At 39.9% G+C, this 23,124-nt stretch overlaps 1 protein-coding gene across 4 annotated transcripts in view; it reads right to left on the bottom strand.

The window, feature by feature from the left end:
* CDIN1 (CDAN1 interacting nuclease 1) overlaps nucleotides 1–23,124 on the bottom strand; it is a gene marked incomplete at both ends in the record, with an annotated part of 215,367 nt that overhangs the window by 102,349 nt on the left and 89,894 nt on the right. For all 4 annotated transcript variants that reach the window (XM_080707246.1, XM_080707247.1, XM_080707248.1 and 1 more), the window contains 3 exons: nucleotides 4,867–4,934; nucleotides 9,286–9,335; nucleotides 9,713–9,792. In XM_080707246.1, the coding sequence (XP_080563372.1) occupies nucleotides 4,867–4,934; nucleotides 9,286–9,335; nucleotides 9,713–9,792 (198 nt within the window). The remainder of the gene's footprint in view (nucleotides 1–4,866; nucleotides 4,935–9,285; nucleotides 9,336–9,712; nucleotides 9,793–23,124) is intronic.

The raw sequence follows: 23,124 nt of genomic DNA, 5'->3' as shown, positions 1-23,124 counted from the left end.
TCTACATAATTAAAGAAATTGGTGAGACTTCTCTAATAGCTGTTATTATATGCAAACTATGTGCAAAGGTACAAAAAATGGATGTATTTTGTGGGGGGACTGATAGCACACATAAATGAAATCTTTACAGAACCCCCAATTTCATTATAGCCATTAGTTTCAACCTCCTCCCCTAAAGCCTCTTATCAAAACCACTAATAGGGACTACAACTGACTGCTCTGACCTTGTCCTTCACTTATGACTTTAGGGAACAATATTGGGGAAAATTTAAGTGCCCTAAAGACAGGAAACAAATGGAAGGTCAAGAAGCAGGGGCGGTGTCGAGAGCTGCCAGGTAGGCTGGTCCCTGCTGCCTGGTGTCCACAAGAAAACAGAGGACACAAATAGCAACAGAAGTAAAGCTTGTCCACGTCACTCTAAATTCTTCTGGTTTAATGCCACAAATGAAGGGACACATCAGCATGGGAGAGTAAAAAGACACAGGGCAGGTTGCTGTCACAAGGCCTGAGGCCAGTCATTTCCAAACCAAACCAGGGGATGAGACAGTCATTAGAGCCCTTTGCAGCTCCACCCGAGGAGTGGCTCAGCGTCAGCCTTTGTCTGCCGTGTTCCACTTAGCTGCCGTCATTGATGTCAGACCCTTTTGCGGGGCTGGCTCCATCTGTCCTTGAAGCAATCTCCATGGAGAGAGGCATATGAGCAGTTTTGACACATAAAGGATCTCCTATACAGATGGACATGTGTGTGCGCACACACGCAAGGGTGGCTCACACACACACACACACACACACAAGAGCAAGAGGTCAATCTAGCAATAATAGTAACTGAATGGACTTTGAAGGCCTTTAGGTAATGGGGAACAAAGCCCTAACCTGTAGCTAATTCACTGTAGGGAGAGTGTTTTAACTGTTCTGTTCACTCTTCTGCTGGCATTAGCACCCTCCTCACCATGTGAGTCGGTTGGGCCATCAGTAATGTGACCTCCAACCACCCAGATACGGAATCAGACACTCAACCCAGACTAGCTCGATGCAGCCTAAAAAAATTATTCTTAATCCTTGTGTCTGCTCATACCAAGTACTTAAAAGACTGCTTAGCATTCCGTTGCTGTAACCCAAATACACGGTAAGAACAGCTCAGTGGAGGAAGTTTATTGCTCATAGTTTCAGAGGTTCAGTCCGTGATCAGCAGGCTCCAAGGCAGAAATATGGTGGCAGGCCACGGCAGAGGAAAGCTGTTCAGCTCATGACGAATGGGAAGGGGAGAGAAAGGAACAGACAGACAGATAGGAAGGGTCCAGATCGAGTTCCCAAGGCCATGCCCCCAGTGCCCCACTCCCTCCCACCATGTCCCATCTCTAAGCTTTGCTGCTTCAGAGACCATGAGCTGTCTGAGGGTTATTTCAGATCCAAACCATGCAAGAACCAAGCTAATGTGTTCAACTAGCCATCCTAGAAGTCCTTGGTGGCAGGAAAGTCCTGGGAGAGAGTGTAGATAGGTCTATAAAATTCTGTCACCATTTCAGCAAAAAAAGTTTGAGCCAGCAACATTTTCTTCACTCACAAAGTATAGCTATTGATTTTTCAGTGTAACACACACCTTTTTTTTAAAAAAAAGGTTTAATAAAAGTAGCATGACAAAAACTGTGAGTGCTTTTATTTTCATTACGAAGACCAACAAGTGAGCACCTGCTAAGTGAGATGCTCTAGACAGGGACCTATACTCTCACCGGACAGACAGAGCAAGAGCATGCGGGGCTACACGCATCCAGGGCCTAGGGTGCTTATGCTCGGCCATCTTCACACTGACCAGTGTGGTTCCTGGCATGTAGACAACGATGTTAGTGGAAAAGGATAAATAATGAATAGAAGAATTATAAGGAAATGCAGCAATGGCAAGAAATTATCTGTGTTCATTTGTTGGTAGCTTGTCTCCTTAGAAAACCATAACTCCAAGAAAACGGGACCTCATCTGACTTGTGTCTAGTGCCTATAATAGTATCCAGCTCAAGAGCCTGTGGAATAAATGAACTTATCTTATGTACATATATAGACGGATATGATATATGAAATGTACTTCTTAGTGGGAATAACTGAAGACATTCAACTTTAAAGTTAGTATAATATACTTATTTTGCCTAAGTATGAAAAGAATAAATTTATAAGATAAGATTAATGTACATGAATATACACTTATTTTTTATATTAAAGATGCTTTTTTTTCTTCTTTCCTACAGCATCTAGTTAAGACTTGTGCCATAGCAGCTGCTCCATACCATGGTTATGAAACAAATTAATTCAAGAAATTACTAAAGCTGCAAAGAAAGTGATGTAATTTATTTTCCCTTCTACTGGCAAGAGAGATCAGATATAATGGGTAGAAAATTTTAAATGGGGTAAAAACTGTAGGAAAAGTGTTAAGAAAAAAAAGCGTTACGAGATAAACAATAAACAATAAGAATACCTGTCTTCTGAAAGCAACCCAGGTTAGAAACCAACAGAGAGAAAGAGATCAACCACTTGATTTTACTTCTGCTGATCAGAGAATCAAAACTAACATGCTTGCAATGTCTCTGTAGCAGACCGCAAGGTGTATACATGTAAACAAAACAGAGTATGACTGCGTTAGTATCCTATTTACATTCCAATATTTTTCCACTGTTGAATTTAAAATGGTGATCTATTTAAATTTACCTGGCACCGTGCTCTGGAGCTAATTAATCATTGTGAAGGGGCACTTACGACGTAAAAGAACAATTCCATGACAGTATTTCACACAAGGCTTTGAATTTTCAAGTTTTAACCACAAATAAATATGTGTTAGTTTTGTACTACATTAAGACACTTAATACGCATGGCATAAACTAATAACCTTTTTGTATGTTGTTGAGGAAGTGCTTCTAAATAGAACTCAGGTTGCATCGAGCTGACGACACTTTCATGAACTAATTTTCGTTAAAAAGATCTATTTAGTATCATCTCTGGTTATTTCAATGAAATAGTTACCTCTACATCCTACAGCACAGAGGAATGTGTGGGACTCATCACCTTCATTTTTCAAACATCTTTCCTGTCCTTGCATGCAAGTGGAAAAAACTCTTTGACCACATTTCCATATGGCCTCTTTCAGCTATGATGACTCCAGTCTAACACAATTCAGGTAAGTCAAGGAGGAAAAGATAAGTTTAGACCATATTGAAGCCCTTTGCTCTTTCTCTCAGTGGGGATCAGGAAGGAGGGTGAAAAAAGTTATGCTAATCAAAGAAATGGGGCCAAGGGTTTGACTGGCCATGAGCAGATAGTGCCGAGACAATAAACCAATCAGCTCTGAAATAAGACTGCTTGGCTGGTGGCTTAAAACAAAACAAAATTAGATTGGGCCATGTTCTGGCCACCAACTGAGTAATGAATGTGATGAGGTACTCTGTAGTGTATGAGGATTCCACGGGTCTGAAATAATCTCCATGATGCGCCATGGGCATCCATTACAACTCGTTCTGAGCTACTTTACTTTTTGTCAGATTACCTAAAGGCAGTTTCTTCCTAACCTACTTCATTTCTATCAACTAACCAATTCAATTACCATTCTTATATGAAAAAAAACTTGCTGCTTCTATGTACTAAAATTTAATTTAGTAATTGGAGACCAGTTTCCTAATTTATCAACTTTCTTTAACTATAGAATTCTTATGATCTTTCTCACCTTCAAATTATCAACAATCTTATATAACACATGCAATCCCACTCTTCAGTTTATTAATAAAAATACTGAATACAAAGATTTAATAGACTGTATTAAACTCTTTGCTAACTTGACACAAGACCATACATTTGACATTCCTGAGCCAAGCTGTTGTTCATTTGGAACTAACACTGTGTAATTCAATGATCTTCACTATTTGGTCCTAAAAATATACAATGAAGATTCTTCGATATTTATGCAGATTTATTTAACATTGAAAAAAATATCTGTAGTAGCATGACTTGTATGAATTCTTTGCAAATCACCACATTTACAATGGAGAAGAAGAATTAATTCCATGTAGTGAGTTTTTCCTTTCCATGATCAGTGGAAACCTACATTACCTGTATGTCTTTGAGGCTTAATTTCTACTGCTTAAGAAATGTTGAATGAAATAGCAATCTGTAATAAGATCTCAAAGGCTCACAGGTTTAAGGTTAGCCTCAGCAACTTAGCAAGACCCTCGGCAACTCAGGGAGACTCTATTTCAAAATAAAATATTTTAAAAAAGGGCTGAGGGCATATAACTTGGAGGTAAAATATCCCTGGGCTCAATCCTCAGAACCAAGGGGGGCAGGTCTTCCACACTGGCACATGAACACATGCATACATGTGAAATTTTTGAAAAATCACAGTGAATGTACGATGACAATTAACATTTGTCATAAAAGTAACAAAAGCATAATATTTTGTTTTGAAGTAAAAGGACTACTCTATTCCATCCATGAGACAAAGATACCCAACATAAATTTTTCTAACCATTCTTTTTAATATATAAAGCATTTTATAGACAATATTTCTTTTGTTTCTTTCTCTCATAAGGCCTAGATTATGGTTACTATCTCATGACACCAAAAGTAATACTGCAAAGATATTAAAGCATTTTTTCAGCCACTTATTCCATAAAATATTAATTGTAAGCCTGTGCATGAGCTGTATGTACCGGGGATTAGGTATCTGAGTTCCTGCTCAGTTCGAAATCAATAAAAGATAACATGCAGAGCATCAATCATCATTCTCTCCTCCTTTAGTACATAATAACTGCAGGTGGAAGATTTTAAAACATATACATTTAAGCACTCATGGAGATATTACAAGCTGGAGAGGGTATGAGCAACACTCACCTAGGAAGGACAGGTTTTTCTCTAGAAGCAGGTCTCTCAGCAGGACTTCATGCTCATGACCGATGGCACTGGGAAGGTTTAGTTAAGGAGGGCAGCGCAGGCAGAATCACACCTCGGGAAAATGCTAATAACAAGTGCACGCTTTGAAATGGAGTACAGAACTGCGGTAATTGTAATAACCATTTCCACCCACAGCCCAATCGCTAAGGAACAAGAGTTTTACACACATCTCCCCCTCCCCCACTTCAGGGATTCAATAGAATTTTCCGAGAATGTTTCTCTATTTTGGCAAAGATTTGTCTATAGGTGTGATATTAACACCTTTTAAAAAGAGGATAATTGTTTAAAACATCCATTGATCTGTGTTAAAATTCCTTCAGTTCAATTTAGGACTCATTAATGAAGCACCTACTAAGTACTACAAGAATACTAACCAACTTTTGCCCTAAAAGAATTTCCAGTCTTACAGGATTCTCTAAGTTGTCTGTGAGTTCATACTTGTCACGGAGTTAGCATTTAGCAGCTCATCTGTTTCACTTCATCTCTGTGATTTCAGAAGCCAAGCAATGGACTTCGTGAGAGTCTATCAACTTACTCCATAGATTTTAGCAGAGGAGGTGGATGAGGATGTGCACGCAGAGGCCGTTCCAGAGTCTTCCTCTAGCGCGCATGCATGTGTATACTTATTATGTATGCAGAGAGATACACATAGGAACGCACAAATTGTTTCAGGCCTCCTACATGGGAGACACGTGCATAATGATTTAAGCATGTTATTTCATCCTCCCAGTTGTTAGAAGCCTTTATTTTGGAGATGAGGAAACTGAGACTTAGAGATGAACTTGCATGGGGCAGAGCTGAGAATGAGATCTGTGAAAGTCTATGTACGACCGCCACAGAGAATCTTAAAAAGTATTAAGATTATGCAATGGATAGTAGCTACTATTTCTTAAACTATGCACGAAGCCGCTGCACTAAGCCCTCTGAGGTATCATTTTATTTAATCTTCAAAACAATCACAAGTAGGCACTTTTCTTAGTCTCATTTTTATAGTAAAAGAAAGTAATGTTTGGAAAGACTAAGAAACTTGTGGAAGAGCCCGTGGCAGGAAAATAATTAAATCAGGAGTCGGCCTTGGAAGTCTGGTCTGTGTTCCAAAGAAATGAGATTGCTCAATGTTTGAAAAAAGGTGTCAGTGTACTTTAAATTCAGTCAAATATGTTTGGTAATAATTCTCAGAATCATGTCTTCATTGTCTGTTTCATTGGTAATGTCAACCTGCCTACATCATTCCTTGGTTTTAGATACTATGATTCTGAACATATACCATAAGAGTTCAAAATAAATCAACTAATACTTGTATATTACCGCTAAAAACAAAGGTACTGAAGAATTATTCTGCCCTTATGGACACATACAGGTAAGTACCATTTAAATCTTATAATTCAAGAGGTGTGGTCATTTATATCCACCATCAAAATAGGCCCTAAGTCATCATGACTACATTTTTCCTCCTGTTATATAGTTTTCCTTCCTCCAATGCACGTGGCTATGCTTACTGAATTTTTAATTAAAAATGAAGTAAACACATTTTTAAATTTAAAAATTCACACATTTCCCAAGTCCACTGAAGACATTTGATGAATAAGTCTCAATGGTCTCTCATCACCGGGGGCATCCCACATTTTAGAGCTAAATTATTTACTTCTATTCCACACAGATGTGCTTTCAGTTTTATTGCTGTGAATTACTTACATCTAGAATGTTGAATCATGAAACTGAGGTTACTGATGGTACAGAAATGAAACCCACAACTCCTGAAGCTCCCTCATCATCCTCTCTCCTTGCTTCTCTGTGAGGCCTTTGTCTCGTGGCTGTGTCCCTTAGTCACACTCTGAACAGTTAAAGTGGCTGCTTTCTCACTTTTTTACCTTGAGTATGACCTGTGGTGGGAAAGGTGTGGGTGGGCATGACTATGCAGGAAAAAATACAGCAGACACCCAAAGAAAGAGAAAGCACAATGACAATGTATATTGTCTTTGCTATTGTGCTTTGCATGGTGTGTTATTAGCAAATGACCAACCTGCTTTATTCTACTTACACAAGTGTCTATAGCTTACATTTTTATAATGGAGTAAAGAGATTTTGCACCTATTCCATTTACCAAATGTGTGCTTTCATTCTCAGAAAATGATGTAATTTACTGAGCGCAAGCATTGTAAACATTACCGAATTATGAGAGTAACACATAAGCAGCATTTTCATTCACATAGAAAACCAATAATTTTTATTCAGTGTGAAATAAAATAGTTTCTGCTGATCAGTCTAGGAAACATCACTGCAAGCGTGTTTACATTATAAGAAACTGCTACTACTTCCATGCAAAAATAAAATCAGTTTCCCTTTAGGCTTCCCAGGCTGTTTTATTTTGCATGGTAAAAGTAATCACCAATTTGAAATTTTGGAAAGATATACTTCTTGATTATGCTTTGCTTGAGCTAAGCATCGATAAAATACAGGGCCTAGAAAATAAGGCTTATATAAACAGTAATTTTACTGACAATAGGCATAATGTAACTGCAAAAATTATAATCTAGTCAGTGAATGCAATTTATAGACATACATCATTATTTTTTTCAATCGAAATCATGTTCTACATTAAATCCTACTGGCAATAATGCAGCCAAAAAAGAAAAGTGAAGGATGGCAAAAATGTAAGGAAAATTCTCCAAGCATAATTTATAATGCTCCATAAGCAGAAACACTTAGACTTTGTCTATAAGAATACCTATTATTGATGTATAGCAATGACCATGGGGCAAAACTTGTAAATAACCTCACAAGCCATTTTCTTCGCCAGCAATACAGCGGCCTCGTTTCCCGTAAGCATCTCCACTATTACTGAAAAATAGCCTCCTGGAATTTACAAAGCAGTTGACTTCATACTTTAGTCCATGCATATATAATTAGATAGTTATATTTAAAATCAATACACAATCCTTCAAAAGACATTATGCTTTTAAAACCTTAACTTTAAATTGATTTTTAACTATTTTATGTGCTTTAAAATTAACATGTAATTCAGCCCCAGATACTCTGAGATGGTGTTAGTAGTTATATGAATGTGCTAAACTTTATCACCAAAGCAACATGAGATTGGCCTGTCTACAGTTCTTAACACTATCATTAACTTTCCACTGGAAGTAGAAGTATAGTTTCACCTTAATTTATTAAAAAGGCAAGCTTGTGACAATACTGTGCTTTTATTAATTTAAGCGAGATTAGGAATTATAGAAATATATATCTTCAATACTGGTATCTTAGGTACTCAATATTCTTCTAAGAAGGCTCTGTTAAAAGATTATTTTCAAATCTTAATTTCATTTAGGAAAGAAAATATTATCTTTTCAAATATTTTACTGGCTCTAAGCCTTGTGAAACAAAGCAGAATGTAAATATACACACACATACACAGACACAGATGCACATATACAGATACACGTGTACACATTTAACTTGCAAACGCTTCCAACAACAACCTTAACTGGTAAACACTGAATCACAATGGTCTCAGCGCCATCAAAGCTAACAAAACTCATCCCAGGGAGGATATATTTTTATTAAAAGGTGCGAGACTCATGGACTCGGATGTTATTTCCATTAAAAAATGATGAGTTATCATATAAATGGTATTTTTTTGGTTAAGGATTATCAAAATCTTATCATTGTCTCAACTCAACTACGTTTACTGATTCATAATGCCCTATTTCATGAAGTGGTTACCATCCACTCAATCCTGTTTGAAGAAGAAAGCATTAACTCTTTGTAATCTCCATGTTCTTAATGAAGAATGACTGGACATCTGTTTCCTCAGCCTTAAGTTCAGTCCTGAGGGAAAAATTAGCATGGTTCCTCTAAAAATGTTTATGAGGAAGCCGAGCGACAGCTCAGATTGTAATCAGCGTTTAAGCAATAAAATCTCTGGCAGCATTTTAATAACACCATCCTTTAACACCAGGCTCGAAATTTATTCTAGAAGACCCATCTGAATTTGGCTCCTTTCAAATGGAACTTTGTTTTATTTTTTAAAAACGTTCATTGGGATAGTTAGATACATTCGACGACAGTATGTTACCTCCTAATGACTCTACCTTTAAACCCACTGAAAAGCAAGCCGTCTGAAATACTCTTGTGAGTATACAACCGCTGAACTGACATCTTCCTGTGGCCTATCTGATTTTTCTTAAGCTGTGGAAGAGAATGGTCTGCAGTGACCCTCCAGTTGATTGAATGTAAAAGAGAAGAGTGTGAGATGTGTTTTGTGAAGCAGAACTTTATGTCAGGTTAAAGCGAGACACATCTCCTCTACTGAGTCTAAGCTCGTCAATTGTGCACCTAAAATTTTATGGGAAAGGATACTGTTTGATGCAGTCCACCAGTGGTCCATAACAGCAGTCGTTCACAATGCACTGCAGACAAATAAGAGAAGGAAGGAGTGTGGGGTGGGTGACTGCAAAAAGTATTACAGTGAGCATACTAAAAGCAGCAATTACTTTTCTTTCTCCCACCCCTCAAAGAAAAAGAAAAAAAAAGAGAAAAAAGAAAGCTATCAGAAGGCTGTTCTGATTTAATCACAGAAAACAAAAATTGCATGCTTTTTATTTACTATAAAAGCAAGCTATTAAAAAGTGAAATGCTTTTCTCACAAATATTGCATTGCCATTTATGGTGCACCCTGACCTCAGTGATAGTTTATGATGACAGTAATTAAATGAGGTTTAAAATCCTTTACTCTCCTAGGCAGATAACAGCATTGCCACTGGAAATAGACAGCTGAGATTAATACCTGATAGACCTGATTTGCTAGGACTCCATCTGGAATCTGAGAAGGGTCCCGTAGCATACTATTTATAACAGACTTGGAGGCTGCAGAAGAAAAGAGATGAACTATTAGCAGGCAGTCAACATACTTTTAATGCAACACGAGAGCTGACATATACCTACATCTACACAAACCACGAAAACAAAAACATTACTGTTACTAATCATTTTTTCCTTTTTTAATCTAAGGGAAGCTTTTAATTAGACCATGCTGCCAAGTTTATAAGCCACATTGCCAGACTTGATGACGACCTAATTTTTCCAAGGTAAATGAACAAGTACAGACCTTAAGCATATGTCTCTGCAGATAAATTAGCTTTGGAAAAAGCCCACTTGAAAAAAAAAAAAAAAAGCACAACACAAACAACCAGAAAAGAAAATATTTACCTCTTGCAGGTAGGTATTTTATAACCAAGCATATGTACACGTAGAGCTTAGTAAAGTCAGGTCAGATGTAAAGACTTTAATGATGTCAATAAAAATAAACTGTGGCCATCTCTGAACACTAAACCTTTCCAAAATAATTTTCATCAACTTCCATAAGATGTAATATACATCTCACAAGACAGGAAAATAAGTAAAACTGGCTGGCAATGGAAGGAATCTTAAGTAAGGAAAAGTGTGTGTGTGTGTGTGTGTGTGTGTGTGTGTGTGTGTGTGGTTGTCTCTTGGTATCCATCAGGGATTGGTTCCAGGAATCCCAAATGGATACCAAATTCCATAGATGTTCAAATCCCTTATATAAAATGGCAGTACTTCAATATAACCTATGCACATAATACCTAATATAAATGCTATATAAATAGTTGTTATTCTGTATTGTTTAGGGAATCATGACAAGAAAAAATATCTGCATGTTCATTACATACACAAATTTTTCCACATATTTTCCATCAGTGATTGGTTGAATTTATGGGAGCAGAAGCCATGAATACTGAGGGCCCACTGTGTGTGTGTGTGTGTGTGTGTGTGTGTGTGTGTGTGTGTGTGTAGGGGGTAATATATTTTATAAACTCACAAATTTTCCACCTAAAATAAGCAGAATGCACTTAACAAATTACTCTGAACTCGCAGGGATTGCTAAAGAAGAGAAGCACCAAGGGCGGCAGGTAGTGACGGAGAGCAGGCGGGCGATCCTGGCCTGGCTTTGCTCTCCGGGTGTGGGTGGCAGCCCAGGCGGCCAAAGCTCCACTTCCTGCCTGGAAGGAAGGCAACTCTTGCAGCTAGTGCGAGGTCACAAGTTGCCTAGCAATCAGTTTTGCCACAGTCTTCCAGTGGAATCACTACCAAATATTCAGCAAAATAATTATGGTCTGACCCATACAAGCACAAACTGAAACACATTGTATGATTATCTAGTTAAGTAAAGGAACATAGATAGCAGGGCTCTATCATCCAAATTCTGAGATGATTTCTGGTCTAGCATTTTGTTGTAATTATTATGTTCTTTATCAAATGCGGGGCCATAAGAAGAACACCGACAAATATGATAAATGCTGTAAATACTGTGGAAAGAAGTAAGGAAATTACACCTCACTCACTCACGCAAAGTATTGACTCTCCGAGAAAGTACACAACAATTCTTTTAATTATTGCCTACTGTTAAGTCACGGGACTGCATGCTTACAGCCAACATGCATGTACTGAACAGAGCTTTGTAAATATGTGCTTGAACTGCACATGGAGCCGTCATGTGGAATCCCAAAGAAAGAACCCAGGCTCTCCTCCCCATTCCTGTCTCTACGAGCAGCTCTGCAACCTGGGCAGCAATGCAGAATCTCAACTCAAGTGTCTTCCTCTAAAGGAAGTGACGATGTTACTGGAACTGACTACAGGGTTCTTGTGGTAGTCGACAGAGAAACAGCTACACCGCATTTTGTTAGAGTTTAAATAATACTAAAAATCAAACCAGACTTATGCATTTGATACACATAAACACAGCCTCTACCCAATTATTCCTGGAAGAAATTACGGTGGACACGTGGTACAATACTGAGAATATGAATCAAATCATTATGTTACAGAGGAACAGATTATAGCAGCAACTGTATTAAAGAGATGATAATGTGCCGGATGAACTCATTCAATTTTCCCAACCTAAGTCTAAGTCCTGGCCAGTTGGAGGAGGAGATCAGAGCAATTGTTCACACATCTGATCACTTTCTCTAAGGATACTAAAGGGTCTCAAGGAAATGTTCGCACCTTCTCCATATGCACCTCGCCATGGCTAAGGTGTTACGCTGCCAATTCTCATATCCACGTGAGAAAAAATTAATATATGAATGGTTAGAGCGAGCTTAAGTGCTATCCTGTGGAAAATTACTGACCTCGTAACGAGTTATATGCAAATCCATTGCTAACATCATTAAACAAAAGCACTTTTAAAAAAAGAAGAGAAACAATACTCTAGGACATTAGAAAGTGGGTTATTTGAGGGAAGAAAAGGAACTATCAAAAGAAAAAAGAAACCGATGACATAATTTTCTTCACAATTCAAATTTCAGAATAGTGTGCTTATCAGGAGTAAGAATCAAAACCAATAAATTTTTTAAAAATAGCTTGAATTTGTTAAATAGACCACTCTTCAAAACAAAGGAAGTCGGCTGCTTTGAATGGAATAGCAAAAAGCCGGGTGTAGTGGTGCAGGCTTGTCATCCCAGCTTTTGGGAGGCTGAGACTGGAGGACCATAGTTTGTGGACAGCCTCAACTATTTAGCAAGGCCATTTGTAACTCAGTGAGGCCCTGTCTCAAAATTAAAAAGACTAAAAAAAAAATAGGGCTTGGAGTGTAGCTCAGTGGTACAATGCCCCTGGGTTCCATCTCCAGTACCTCAAAATAAATAAATGGAATAGTAAAAACTATATATTGAGTCCACAATCACTTTAAACTTAATAAAATATCTTTTTTTTCCCTTGCAATTTGCTATTTTTTAGCGCGGGAGGAAAAGCTCCCATGGAATCTAGGCCCCTAGCAGACCCAGTGCTGGTCTGCTCCTCCTGATCCTTCCCACTAAGGTTTCATGAAAGACTCATGGCCCAGATCAGTCCAGAGAGTTCAAACCTGCTTAGGAAATGTCACCTCACAGGGATGAGCAGTAACGTCAACCAGACAAGTAAAAACGCTTGGACAATGTTGGGGTGGCTGGAAACTGGACGTCTCGGGGAAGCTTGTGCGTCGCTAGACAATCTGCAGCCAGCTTTTTTTTTTTTTTCCTGCTCCTCAGCCTCTGCCAGAGAGACGTTCACCGTGCTACTGCTTCACCTGGCCAGCCTTCTTATCTCTGACCAGCACAAGCACAGAGCAGGAATGCTAGTCACTTGGAAGCAGAGCCACAGGAATCCAAGTGTCTCTGCTAAATCATGCTACGGTCATGACAGGCAATTGCTAGTGCGTGGACTGAGGCCCAAGGCCTGAGATATAATGTTTTCATCATAAAATGTTTCTAACGTGAGAACTCATGAGCCTACATAACAAACAACCATGCACTCGTCCCCCTGATTTAACTTAATTTACCTTAGGTGGTCTAATATTAATTTGTGTAAACTTTTCCACTTATTGGTCTGCTAGCGATTGATTTATTTTTCTGGTGTTTTCAACTCACATGTCGGCTGTTGGTCTTCTGTATTACGCCAAGTCTTCCGATTTCTTTTAATTTATCCTTTTTTGTTTTCTGTTTTCCAGTTTGAGTATTGGGAATTGAGCCCAGGGGCATTCTACCTCTGCGCTACATGCTATGCTCAGGCCTTGTTTTCCCCTTTGAAACAGAGTCTGTTTAGATTGATGACAGTCTCACTACTTGCTGAGTCAGTCCTTGAACCTGTGATCCTCCTGTCTCAAAGTCCCAAGCACTGGGATTATAGGTGCGCACCATCACACCTAGAGGTAACATTTTTTTTTTCCAAACTAAAATATTATTTTTATAAAATTCAATTTTGATCTTTTTAACACATATTTAAGGCTATAAATGTTCTACTAAATTCTGCTTTAATGATGTATCACAGGGGTTTTGTCATTTTTGTATAAATATTTCATCACTGATACACAAATTACTTAAAACCTTAGATATTTACTATTTATAATTTGGGATGTTTATTTTAATGTTGGATGCATATTTGGCTTCCTTTGTAAGTTTGGTATGTAATCATTTAAAAATATTTTATGGCTTTAAAAAATTAAAATTCCTATTTCTGAGGTAGTACATTTAGGTATGTCTTGTAGGCCAACAGTTTTAATTGTATTATTCAAATCCTTCATATCCTTAGTTTTCCCCAAATTAGTTATGAAATAATAATCTTCTACTACTCTGGATGTGTCAGCCTCTCTTTATCATTCTGCCAACGCAGTGAGCTTATTTTCAGCAATAATTGTTTGTCCCGCACTGTGAAAGTGGCTGTGACAAAGCCGTTATATCTTTCTTTTGCAGAGACCAAGTTTTTGCTGATTTCTTAGATTGGATGTTCAACAGCAAAGAAGAATACAGGCTTGGGCCCAAACCCACAAACGGTGCTGCTCCGTTTCCAAGTTCCTCTCTTTTTCTAATATGAAACAATACAGGGACGTAAGCAGCAAGACAGCTTCGGGGCCATTTTCCCCTGGCAAGTAGTTTCTGCTATCCTTTTTTCATGGCTTGAGATCTACGCAGAGGCTCAAGTATGGCTCCTGGTTGCGTATCTGTCCTTTCATGGGGTGAAAAGTCCAAGCCCCAATTCCTTCTTGTTTACACCTTAAGGTAACAATCCCTGTTTACTATTCTGGATATGGGTTCTCTGTCAATTTTTTGACATTTAAAGATTCAGTTATTTTGTTTGTAGTTGGCCAGGTTTTTAAAGCATTTTTTGTTTAGTTTGTCATTTTTTACGTCTTCATTGTAAAAATATAGTCCATTAACAAAAGCTCGCTCTGCCATATTATTAAAATTTTGAAAACCTTTTAAGAAAGAGTTCAGGGGAAAGCTTGCTTTCTGTTTGTACTTGAAGGCATCAATAGCAGGATAGATCAAAGAGAAAAAATATTAGTAAGCTATAAAATAAGCTCTTTGAAGACACAGTTGGTGGGAAAGAAAGAAAAAGAATGAGGAGGAGCAAAGAAAGCTGACAGGAACTTAGGAACAGAATTAAAAGAGCAAATATTCAGATTATTGGGGTTTGAGAGAGACTTGAAAATGCCAACAGGATATGAAATAAAAGAAAAATTCACAAACTAGAGTGTATAATACTTTGATACACAAAAGTCAAAAGTCATTGGCCAGATTTGATTTAACCAAGCTTACACCAGGACATAATAATCAAGCTCTCACAGGTGAAAGAGAAAGATTTTTAGGCAGCAGAGTTCTTGGAAGGTTTACAGGACAAAAAAGAGTGGCATGAAATTTTCATAGTACTGATGAAAAATAAATAAATAAATAGATAAATAAATAAATATTGTCAATGGAGAATACCATACCCAACAAAACTACCCAACAAAGCTATCTTTTAGATATGAAGGAGAAATTGAGACATTCCCATGTCAATAAAAAGCTGAGAGAATATATCTCCACCAGACCTGGCCTACAAGAAATACTAAAGGGAGTTCTTCAAAATTAAAGAGACATTAATGAGTATGAAGAAAACATGGGAAAGTATAAAACTCACTGGAAAAAGTAAATAAATAAGCAAACTCAGGATGCTCTCACAAAACAATTAAAATATTAACTACATTAATATGCTAAGAAATAAGCAATATAGAAAGGTATAAAGTATCAAATACTCAAAATGTGGAGGAATGAAGTACAAACGTAGTTTTTTATTAGTACATTGTCTTTTTTCTGGTACCTGCTCTTATTTTTATGATCATGTAAAGTTGCTGTCATTTCAAAATAGCTTGTTACATATAATCAAAATATGCTTTTTGTAATCTTCCTAAGTAACCACAAAGCAAAAATCTATAGTAGACAAATCAAAAGTAATAAGCAGGGAATCAAAACACATTATTCAAGTAACCACAAAGGAAGACTGTACGAGTCCTGTTCATTGTTTTGAAGTCAGAGTTGTAAAAAAATGTCTAAAGAAAAAGTTCTTCCCAAAAGTCAAACCTCAAACAAAAGAGAGAAAGGCAGGTGTCAGCAAGGAGGATAACGGAGAAGTGAAATCACCCAACCAGCGCCAGAGACCTCTCTGCCACAGGCCTCTGGCTTCCGAAGAATGGCCACCAGTGACTAGAAAATACATGGTTGCCCTGATTCCCCCAAAGGCTGCTATTGAACCTCAGGCCAAAGCACTTGTGCTACCCATCAGGCCTGAAATACAAGGTAACTTGTATTTCAAGTTATATGAGCATTACTTCCATTGGATTCTCAAATGTTACTCTTCTCTGGAGAGGCACCATAGAATTTCTTAACATGCTCTTTCTCCAGCAATATGGCTCGGCTCCCTAGAAAAGGCTGTGCTTCCTGTGGCCCCGCTGGTGGGTTCCTGGGTGCCTGAGGGCTCACCTGCATGATGACTCCCTCTCTCACCATGTGGTCCCTTCTAGGGTCTGCTTGAACTTCTTAAAATAGTGTAAGGGTCCCCAGAACAAGCACTGACAGAGAACCAGAGAGTCACTAAAGGCCTCATATCCTAGCTTCAGAAGTCACATAAGATCATAAATTTTATTTACATCTTCCTCAAAAGAGAAAAAAACATGGCTTCTTAAAGAAAAGTGAACTCAGAAAGCTTTTCAGCAACTACTGGCGCACAGTGAGGCAATATGGAACAGTGGTTATGGACAGAGTCCACAATCAGACAATTTGTTTGAGGCCTGGCTCCTCCACCAACCATCCATGTTATCTTCACAAATTAACTCATGGCTGTCACCACCAGTCACCTCTTCAGTAAAAGAGAGTAACAGCGGTGCCTACCTTGCAGGGCTGGTGGAGATAATACACTGTAACACACACAGGCTGTTGGAGACTTGGGCTATTATGGTTTTTATAGTGTAGCTTTGGTTGTTGTTAGATGGTGTGACCTGCGCTCTACCTCTCAACACTGCATTATCAGTAAGCATAGTATTTCTATTACAGAGATATTGTAGAGAGGGTAAAAAAGGAAAGACTCCATGAGGCATATATGAAGTCAGCGCCTAGTCTAATTCAGTACATATTGCCACAGCCTTAGAGAGAGAACCAGAAATTAATCTATTCAACAGGAAAAACTTGGCAATGCAAAAGCATCCCTTCTTAAACACACACATGCATGCACGCACGCACACACACACGCACACACACACGCACACACATGCACACATACACCCTACTGTGCTACTTGGTGCACAGCTCACTATCAAAAGCTGTCCTTTGGAAAGAACTTGGTAGAAATCCTTTTTACTGGCATATTAGGCTAATGTGTTATCGCTCTGGGGAATAGTGCTGTAATTTAAGTTTTGTCTATAGTCACATAATAGAAGGATTCTTCCCTCTAGCTAAGGGCATTTCAAGCACCAGCAATCAAGCAAGGAAACCTACCCAAGAATCACTGACATCAGAACCATTTTCCTAGTGCTTACTTTCCCTGGAAGGGCAGAGAAGTGACCGGCTTCTGCTAGATGAGCAGGTGATTCACCAGTGCTCTCAAGAGCCCTGAAAGTCCTCCGGACTGCAGAGTGCCTCTGACTCAGTAATACCTGAACTAAACCCATGTCCAGTGCACAGACAGTTGGGACTCCTAGTCCAACATCACGGTAGGCCTGAACATAATACGTGAACCAGTATGGGCTGGCCAAGTACTGGGTGACAACAGTCAGGATGACAGAGAGAAAAAACAAGGGAAAGACCAGGTGGACTGTTTGGCAGAAAAATTCACATGCAGTTCTCCTTTTACTGCAGAAAACCACTCCCTGCAGCTGAACAGTTGAGTGGAGAAGAATTACCACTGTTGAATTACTGCTGTTGGGAATATTCCAAGGTATACTAGGAGTTCTGCCTCTCCAGAGGCTGCTCCAGAGGCCCAGCTCAAAGACAACAAAACCACAATACCAGTCAGTGTTCAATTTTTTCTTCAAAAGCTGGTTTAAAGCCTTTGGACCTCAAGGTCATGAAGGTCTCAAGTTACATCTCATGGGGGTTGACCTGTCGATGGCTTCCCTAGACAACTGCAATTACGCCGGTGGCCTACGGCCTGCTTCCACTAGACATGGGACTAGTCAGCACTCGCCCACTGACTCTGACTTCACAGCACTGTATGATGTGCAAAGCCACGTGATCCCTGACACCCTGAGTAAGAAATATCCTTTAATAACAGGGAATCCTACAGGGACAAATTAAATTCTGCTCTCTAACTAGCACCTAATCATTAAGAAATAACTTAAACTAGAGTCATCAAATCAGCAAGTTTTATATAAGGGCAAGAAGAAGAGGTTTCAAAAGCATTCACGCTGATCACAACCTTATCTCAGGCAACTTGCAGTTTCAGAGCCACTCTATGCCATTAACCCTTAATGAATTATCAATAAAGCACCTGGTTAGGGTCATGACCATACCTGAGTCCTCCCCAAACCTCCGCACGTGTCCTCCGAATCTGGAATGCCATTTTTTGTCTTACCCTGGGCCAACACTTGCAGGCCACACTCAATTCTTGCCTCCTTCATTAAAGCCAACCCTTAGTTTTCCAATTTACTTGCCTTCTTCTCCCTCATATTACAGAGAGAATTCCCTTGGTATAGCAATCCTTTGGCACCTGGTTAAATGTTATTCTGTCATTTATTTATAGGAGATTGATCAGGATGCTAAAATTTGAAAACATGCCACATTTTTTGAATGTGAAAGAAAAAGAAAAGTTTGGCACAATATAAGGCAAAAAAGGTGTCATATTTCTGCAATATTGTTTTCAAATATCTGGAGACTTTAACATGGCGGAAGAATTAGGCTCATCATAGATCACTTTAAGAAGATAAGATAAAAGTCTTACGAGTTTATTGCTAGCTGTGAAGCTACAAGGTTTCAGATTTCAAGCTCAGCTTTATGCGGCCCTAAATTTGGTCTATATAGATGTTTCTTAACCTTTCTTTTCATTACAGCCCACCTAAGAAGAATTTTAGGCATTTCTTTTCAATTGCTCCACTCCTGCTCCGCCAATGGAATTTTAATGCCACAGATAGACTGTGTCTCTGTTTATGCAATATGCCCTTTGAGAATGCATGGCTCACTTGGTGGACATAGAACTGTTTGATCAGGGTATCTGACAAGCTGCTTAAAAAACTATTTTTTTTTTACGACTTCAGAGTTGCTCTGTTCAAGGTAGCTACTCAGTAAACTGCTGAATATATAAATTAATGGACAGATTGCCAAATGATAAAGACTACTAAAAATCTAAGTCCTGCCTTTATTCCCTTCTGTTAGAGTAATATTTAGTACCCAAATGCTTTTGACTTAATTTGTAGTTTTCTCATTATGAATGAGTAGGTTTAAAAAAATCATTTTCCTGTATGACATATTGGGCACTTAGACAAATGTTGAAAATATCTGAGACTGTGCAGCTTCTCACTGGCATAGGCATATGAAATTAGAATTTTTCCTTGATAGTTATGTATTATTATTCTTATAAGTACTTTATAGGTGGGCATGGTAGCACACACTTGTAATCCCAGTAACTTGGGGGACTGAGACAGGAAGATTGCAGGTTGTAGACCAGATTCAGCAATTTACTTAGGCCTCAGCTACTTAGTAAGACCCTGTTTCAAATAAAAAATTAAAATTGGGCTGGAGGTTTAGCTTGGAGGTATAATGTCCTTGGGTTCAATCCTGAGTAACACACACACACACACACACACACACACACAACTTCATATTTATGTTAAAAGTCTATCATTAAGGCAGAATTATAAATTTCCTTCTTAAAATATAATTAAATCACAAAAAAACAAGTAAATACAGTGTATTTATTAGTAGCACATGTGGTGCTACATTGCCATGGCAAAAATTATATATGTTTTACCCAACTTTCTAAAATTGCAGAAATACTGGTTTAATATGTGTGCCAAATCAATTAAACATTCAGAAATGTGAGGATACTCAATCTACCCAATAGCAGGTATCTACTTCTAGACACTGTTTTTCTCCAGGCACCATTTATTTGGGCATTTCACTTAGGACGAAGGATTCGGGTGTAGCTCAGTGATAGTTTGCCTAGCACATCTGAGGGCCTAGGTTCAATTCCAAGTGTCACAAAAAGCAAAAACTCTGCTCTTGCGCTAACTTGCGATGTTTGCATCTGCATACTCCCAACGGTTCCTGTGTTGAAGGCGTGGTCCCCAGTGCAGCAATGTTCAGAAGTGGGGCCTTTGGGAGGTGGCTGAAACTTGACTCTGATCTCATCAGAGGATTGATGCATGATGGATTCATAGCTTAATGAGCTCTTGGGAGGTGGTGGAAAGATGAGGAAGTGGAGGGGGGCCTTGAAGGCTATATTCCACCCTCGGCCCCTCCTCTCTTTCTACCTCCCTGTTTCCTGGCCACTGTTCAGTGAGCAGCTTTCTTCTGCCATGTGCTTCTGCCAGGGCACATTGCCTTGCCACAGGCCTAAAAATAACCAGGCCAAGAGACTGACTGCAGACTAAAACCTTGGAAACTAGGAGCTCAAATAAATCTTTTCTTCTTTAAGGTGATTTTTCTCAGGTATTCTGTCACAGTGAAGCAAAGCTGACTAACGTAAATGTAGAATGTACCTATGAGGCACCTATACCTATTTTATAAATGAAGAAACGGAGGCATGAGAATTGAAATAACTTGCCCAAGTCTCGCTCCTAGTTAGAGACAGAGCTGTGATTTGACCTTGGCCAGTGAGGCTCATAATTATACAACTATTTTCTCCAGCACCATTTTTATGATATTCAAAGGTAAGCCAAGTTATTTTGGATTAATTCACTTTACTTCTAAACACAAAAATCATGTTTTCCATCAGTATTCCCTCCTTCTTTCCAAAATTCTCCCATCCAAATATTAGCAATTAAAGCTTCAGAACACTTAGCACTCCATGCTGAGAAACACAGGGCCACATGATGGCACTCAGCTTTCTCGTCCAAGCTCACTGGGGCACAGTGTCGGGGCCCACTCGGCAGGACCGAGGTGGCACCCAGGCTTGTTGCCAGCGTGGACTCAAGATGGCGCCTGGGCTTGCAGCCAAGTCACGAGGCTCACGAGGCTGGCGGTGCCCTGAGCCTGCGCAGTGAGCCCTATCAGGCGCCTTACAGATAATTAGTGACGCAACGCCTCGTGCTACCACCTGCCCGCCCAGGAGAAGGTTAAAAAGCGCGCATGCCCTAGCGGGCGAGAGCGAAGAGGGTTGGTGGACAGGAAGAGCAGTTTCTTGGCGGACTGCTCTGGGCTCCGAGCTGCGACGGACATGATCACAAAGCCACCACTGTGACCGGTGTGTGCTGCAGCAGAGACATAGAGTGCCAGAAGGAGGGTTGGTGGAGTGATGAGGGAGAGGATAGAAGACTGATGTTGTTTTTACCTGAGAGGGCGTTGAGAGAGCATTAAAGAGGAACGGGAACTGTATAAGAACCTGGGGTAATAAAACTGCTTGAGGAAGATCGTGTAAGAGTCGTCACTGCGTGCGACAAATGGTGGCCCGTACGGGGAACTTCGCTTTGATCAGAACCTCGGCAGTCCCGGGCAGCCGGCTGGTAAGTACTCCTTTGACTCCGAAAAGGGAGGAGGAGGCTCCATTAAGGAGGATATTTTTTAGTGTTTTCCCCGATCAAAGGGGGCTCCATTAAGGAGGATATTTTCCCCGATCAAAGGGGGCTCCATTAAGGAGGATATTTAGTAAATAAGGCTCGCGGATAAGCGAGGCTCGCGGAAAAGCGAGGGACAGCGCTGTATTTTCCCCGATCAAAGGGGGCTCCATTAAGGAGGATATTTAGTAAATAAGGCTCGCGGATAAGCGAGGCTCGCGGAAAAGCGAGGGACAGCGCTGTATTTTCCCCGATCAAAGGGGGCTCCATTAAGGAGGATATTTTTTAGTGTAAGCAAGTTATTTCCCCGATCAAAGGGGGCTCCATTAAGGAGGATATTTTCCCCGATCAAAGGGGGCTCCATTAAGGAGGATATTTTTTAGTGTAAGCAAGTTAGAGAATCGGGCTGGTCCTGATTCGACTCCCTCTCCTAATCTGCCACCATAGATGGAAGACACCTGAGGTTAGTTGGAAAAGGCGCTTAATGTGTAAAGGATAGGTCAGAAGATTAGTTCCTAACGTAAGAGTTGTAAACTGCTGCTCGGTACCGTAGAGATGAGTTGTTTTCTTTAAGATCTTTGGGGAATTATTTCTACTTTCCCTCTTCCTTTACCTTGGTTAATGATAGTTTAGGTTGTTTTATTGATACCTGTTTTCTGACTTTCTGCTATGCTTCTATGCACCCTTGGAGACTTTGGAATTTCTGCTCTTATTGCTGTAATTGTGGCCTCTGTGGCCGTGGCAGTTATTGCAGCCACTATGAATGCTCTATCCTCACATGTGGCTGCTGGCATGGCTCAGCAAGCTCAATTATCTGGACTATATGTATAACGTATGTGCAGTATCAGAATTTCTCCCATGCAGGCAATTTGTTTCGTCAATTAAGCAAGACGCTTCTAGGAACTTGGAGCCGTGAATTTGAACACACCATGATTGAGCTACGAGCGTCCATCGCTGCGATTAATTCTACCCGCGTGGAAGTCGCCGCAGTACAACAATGAATGGACTTAATACACGGAACATTGGGTTTTTTAAAAGACTGGGGTGGCATGGCGTTCTGGGCATTCTTGCTGGTGGTAGTATGATGTTTCATGGTTGGATATATCAGGCGAACTCGACAACGCACACTGCAACAACAGCGCATATTGGTGCAAGCTCTGGCAGCCCTTGAAGCTGGCTTATCTCCCCATGTACGGCTCAGTATGCTGGATCGGTAGTCAGTGACGGGTAAGATCGTCCCCGGGACCTTTCAACCTAAGACAGGGAAACAATCATGCTATTGTTCTCCCAATGACGGGTAAGAATGGTCCTTGAGGGTCGGCAACCTAAGACAGGCACGATCCCGAGCCTTATTTTAATAAAACAAAAAGGGAGATATGTCGGGGCCCACTCGGCAGGACCGAGGTGGCACCCAGGCTTGTTGCCAGCGTGGACTCAAGATGGCGCCTGGGCTTGCAGCCAAGTCACGAGGCTCACGAGGCTGGCGGTGCCCTGAGCCTGCGCAGTGAGCCCTATCAGGCGCCTTACAGATAATTAGTGACGCAACGCCTCGTGCTACCACCTGCCCGCCCAGGAGAAGGTTAAAAAGCGCGCATGCCCTAGCGGGCGAGAGCGAAGAGGGTTGGTGGACAGGAAGAGCAGTTTCTTGGCGGACTGCTCTGGGCTCCGAGCTGCGACGGACATGA

The sequence above is a fragment of the Muscardinus avellanarius genome (assembly GCF_963383645.1).
Source record: "Muscardinus avellanarius genome assembly, chromosome: 12".
Taxonomy (NCBI): domain Eukaryota; kingdom Metazoa; phylum Chordata; class Mammalia; order Rodentia; family Gliridae; genus Muscardinus; species Muscardinus avellanarius.
The sequence above is the reverse complement of the archived record's forward strand: the minus strand, read 5'-3'. Positions and strand labels throughout refer to the sequence as shown.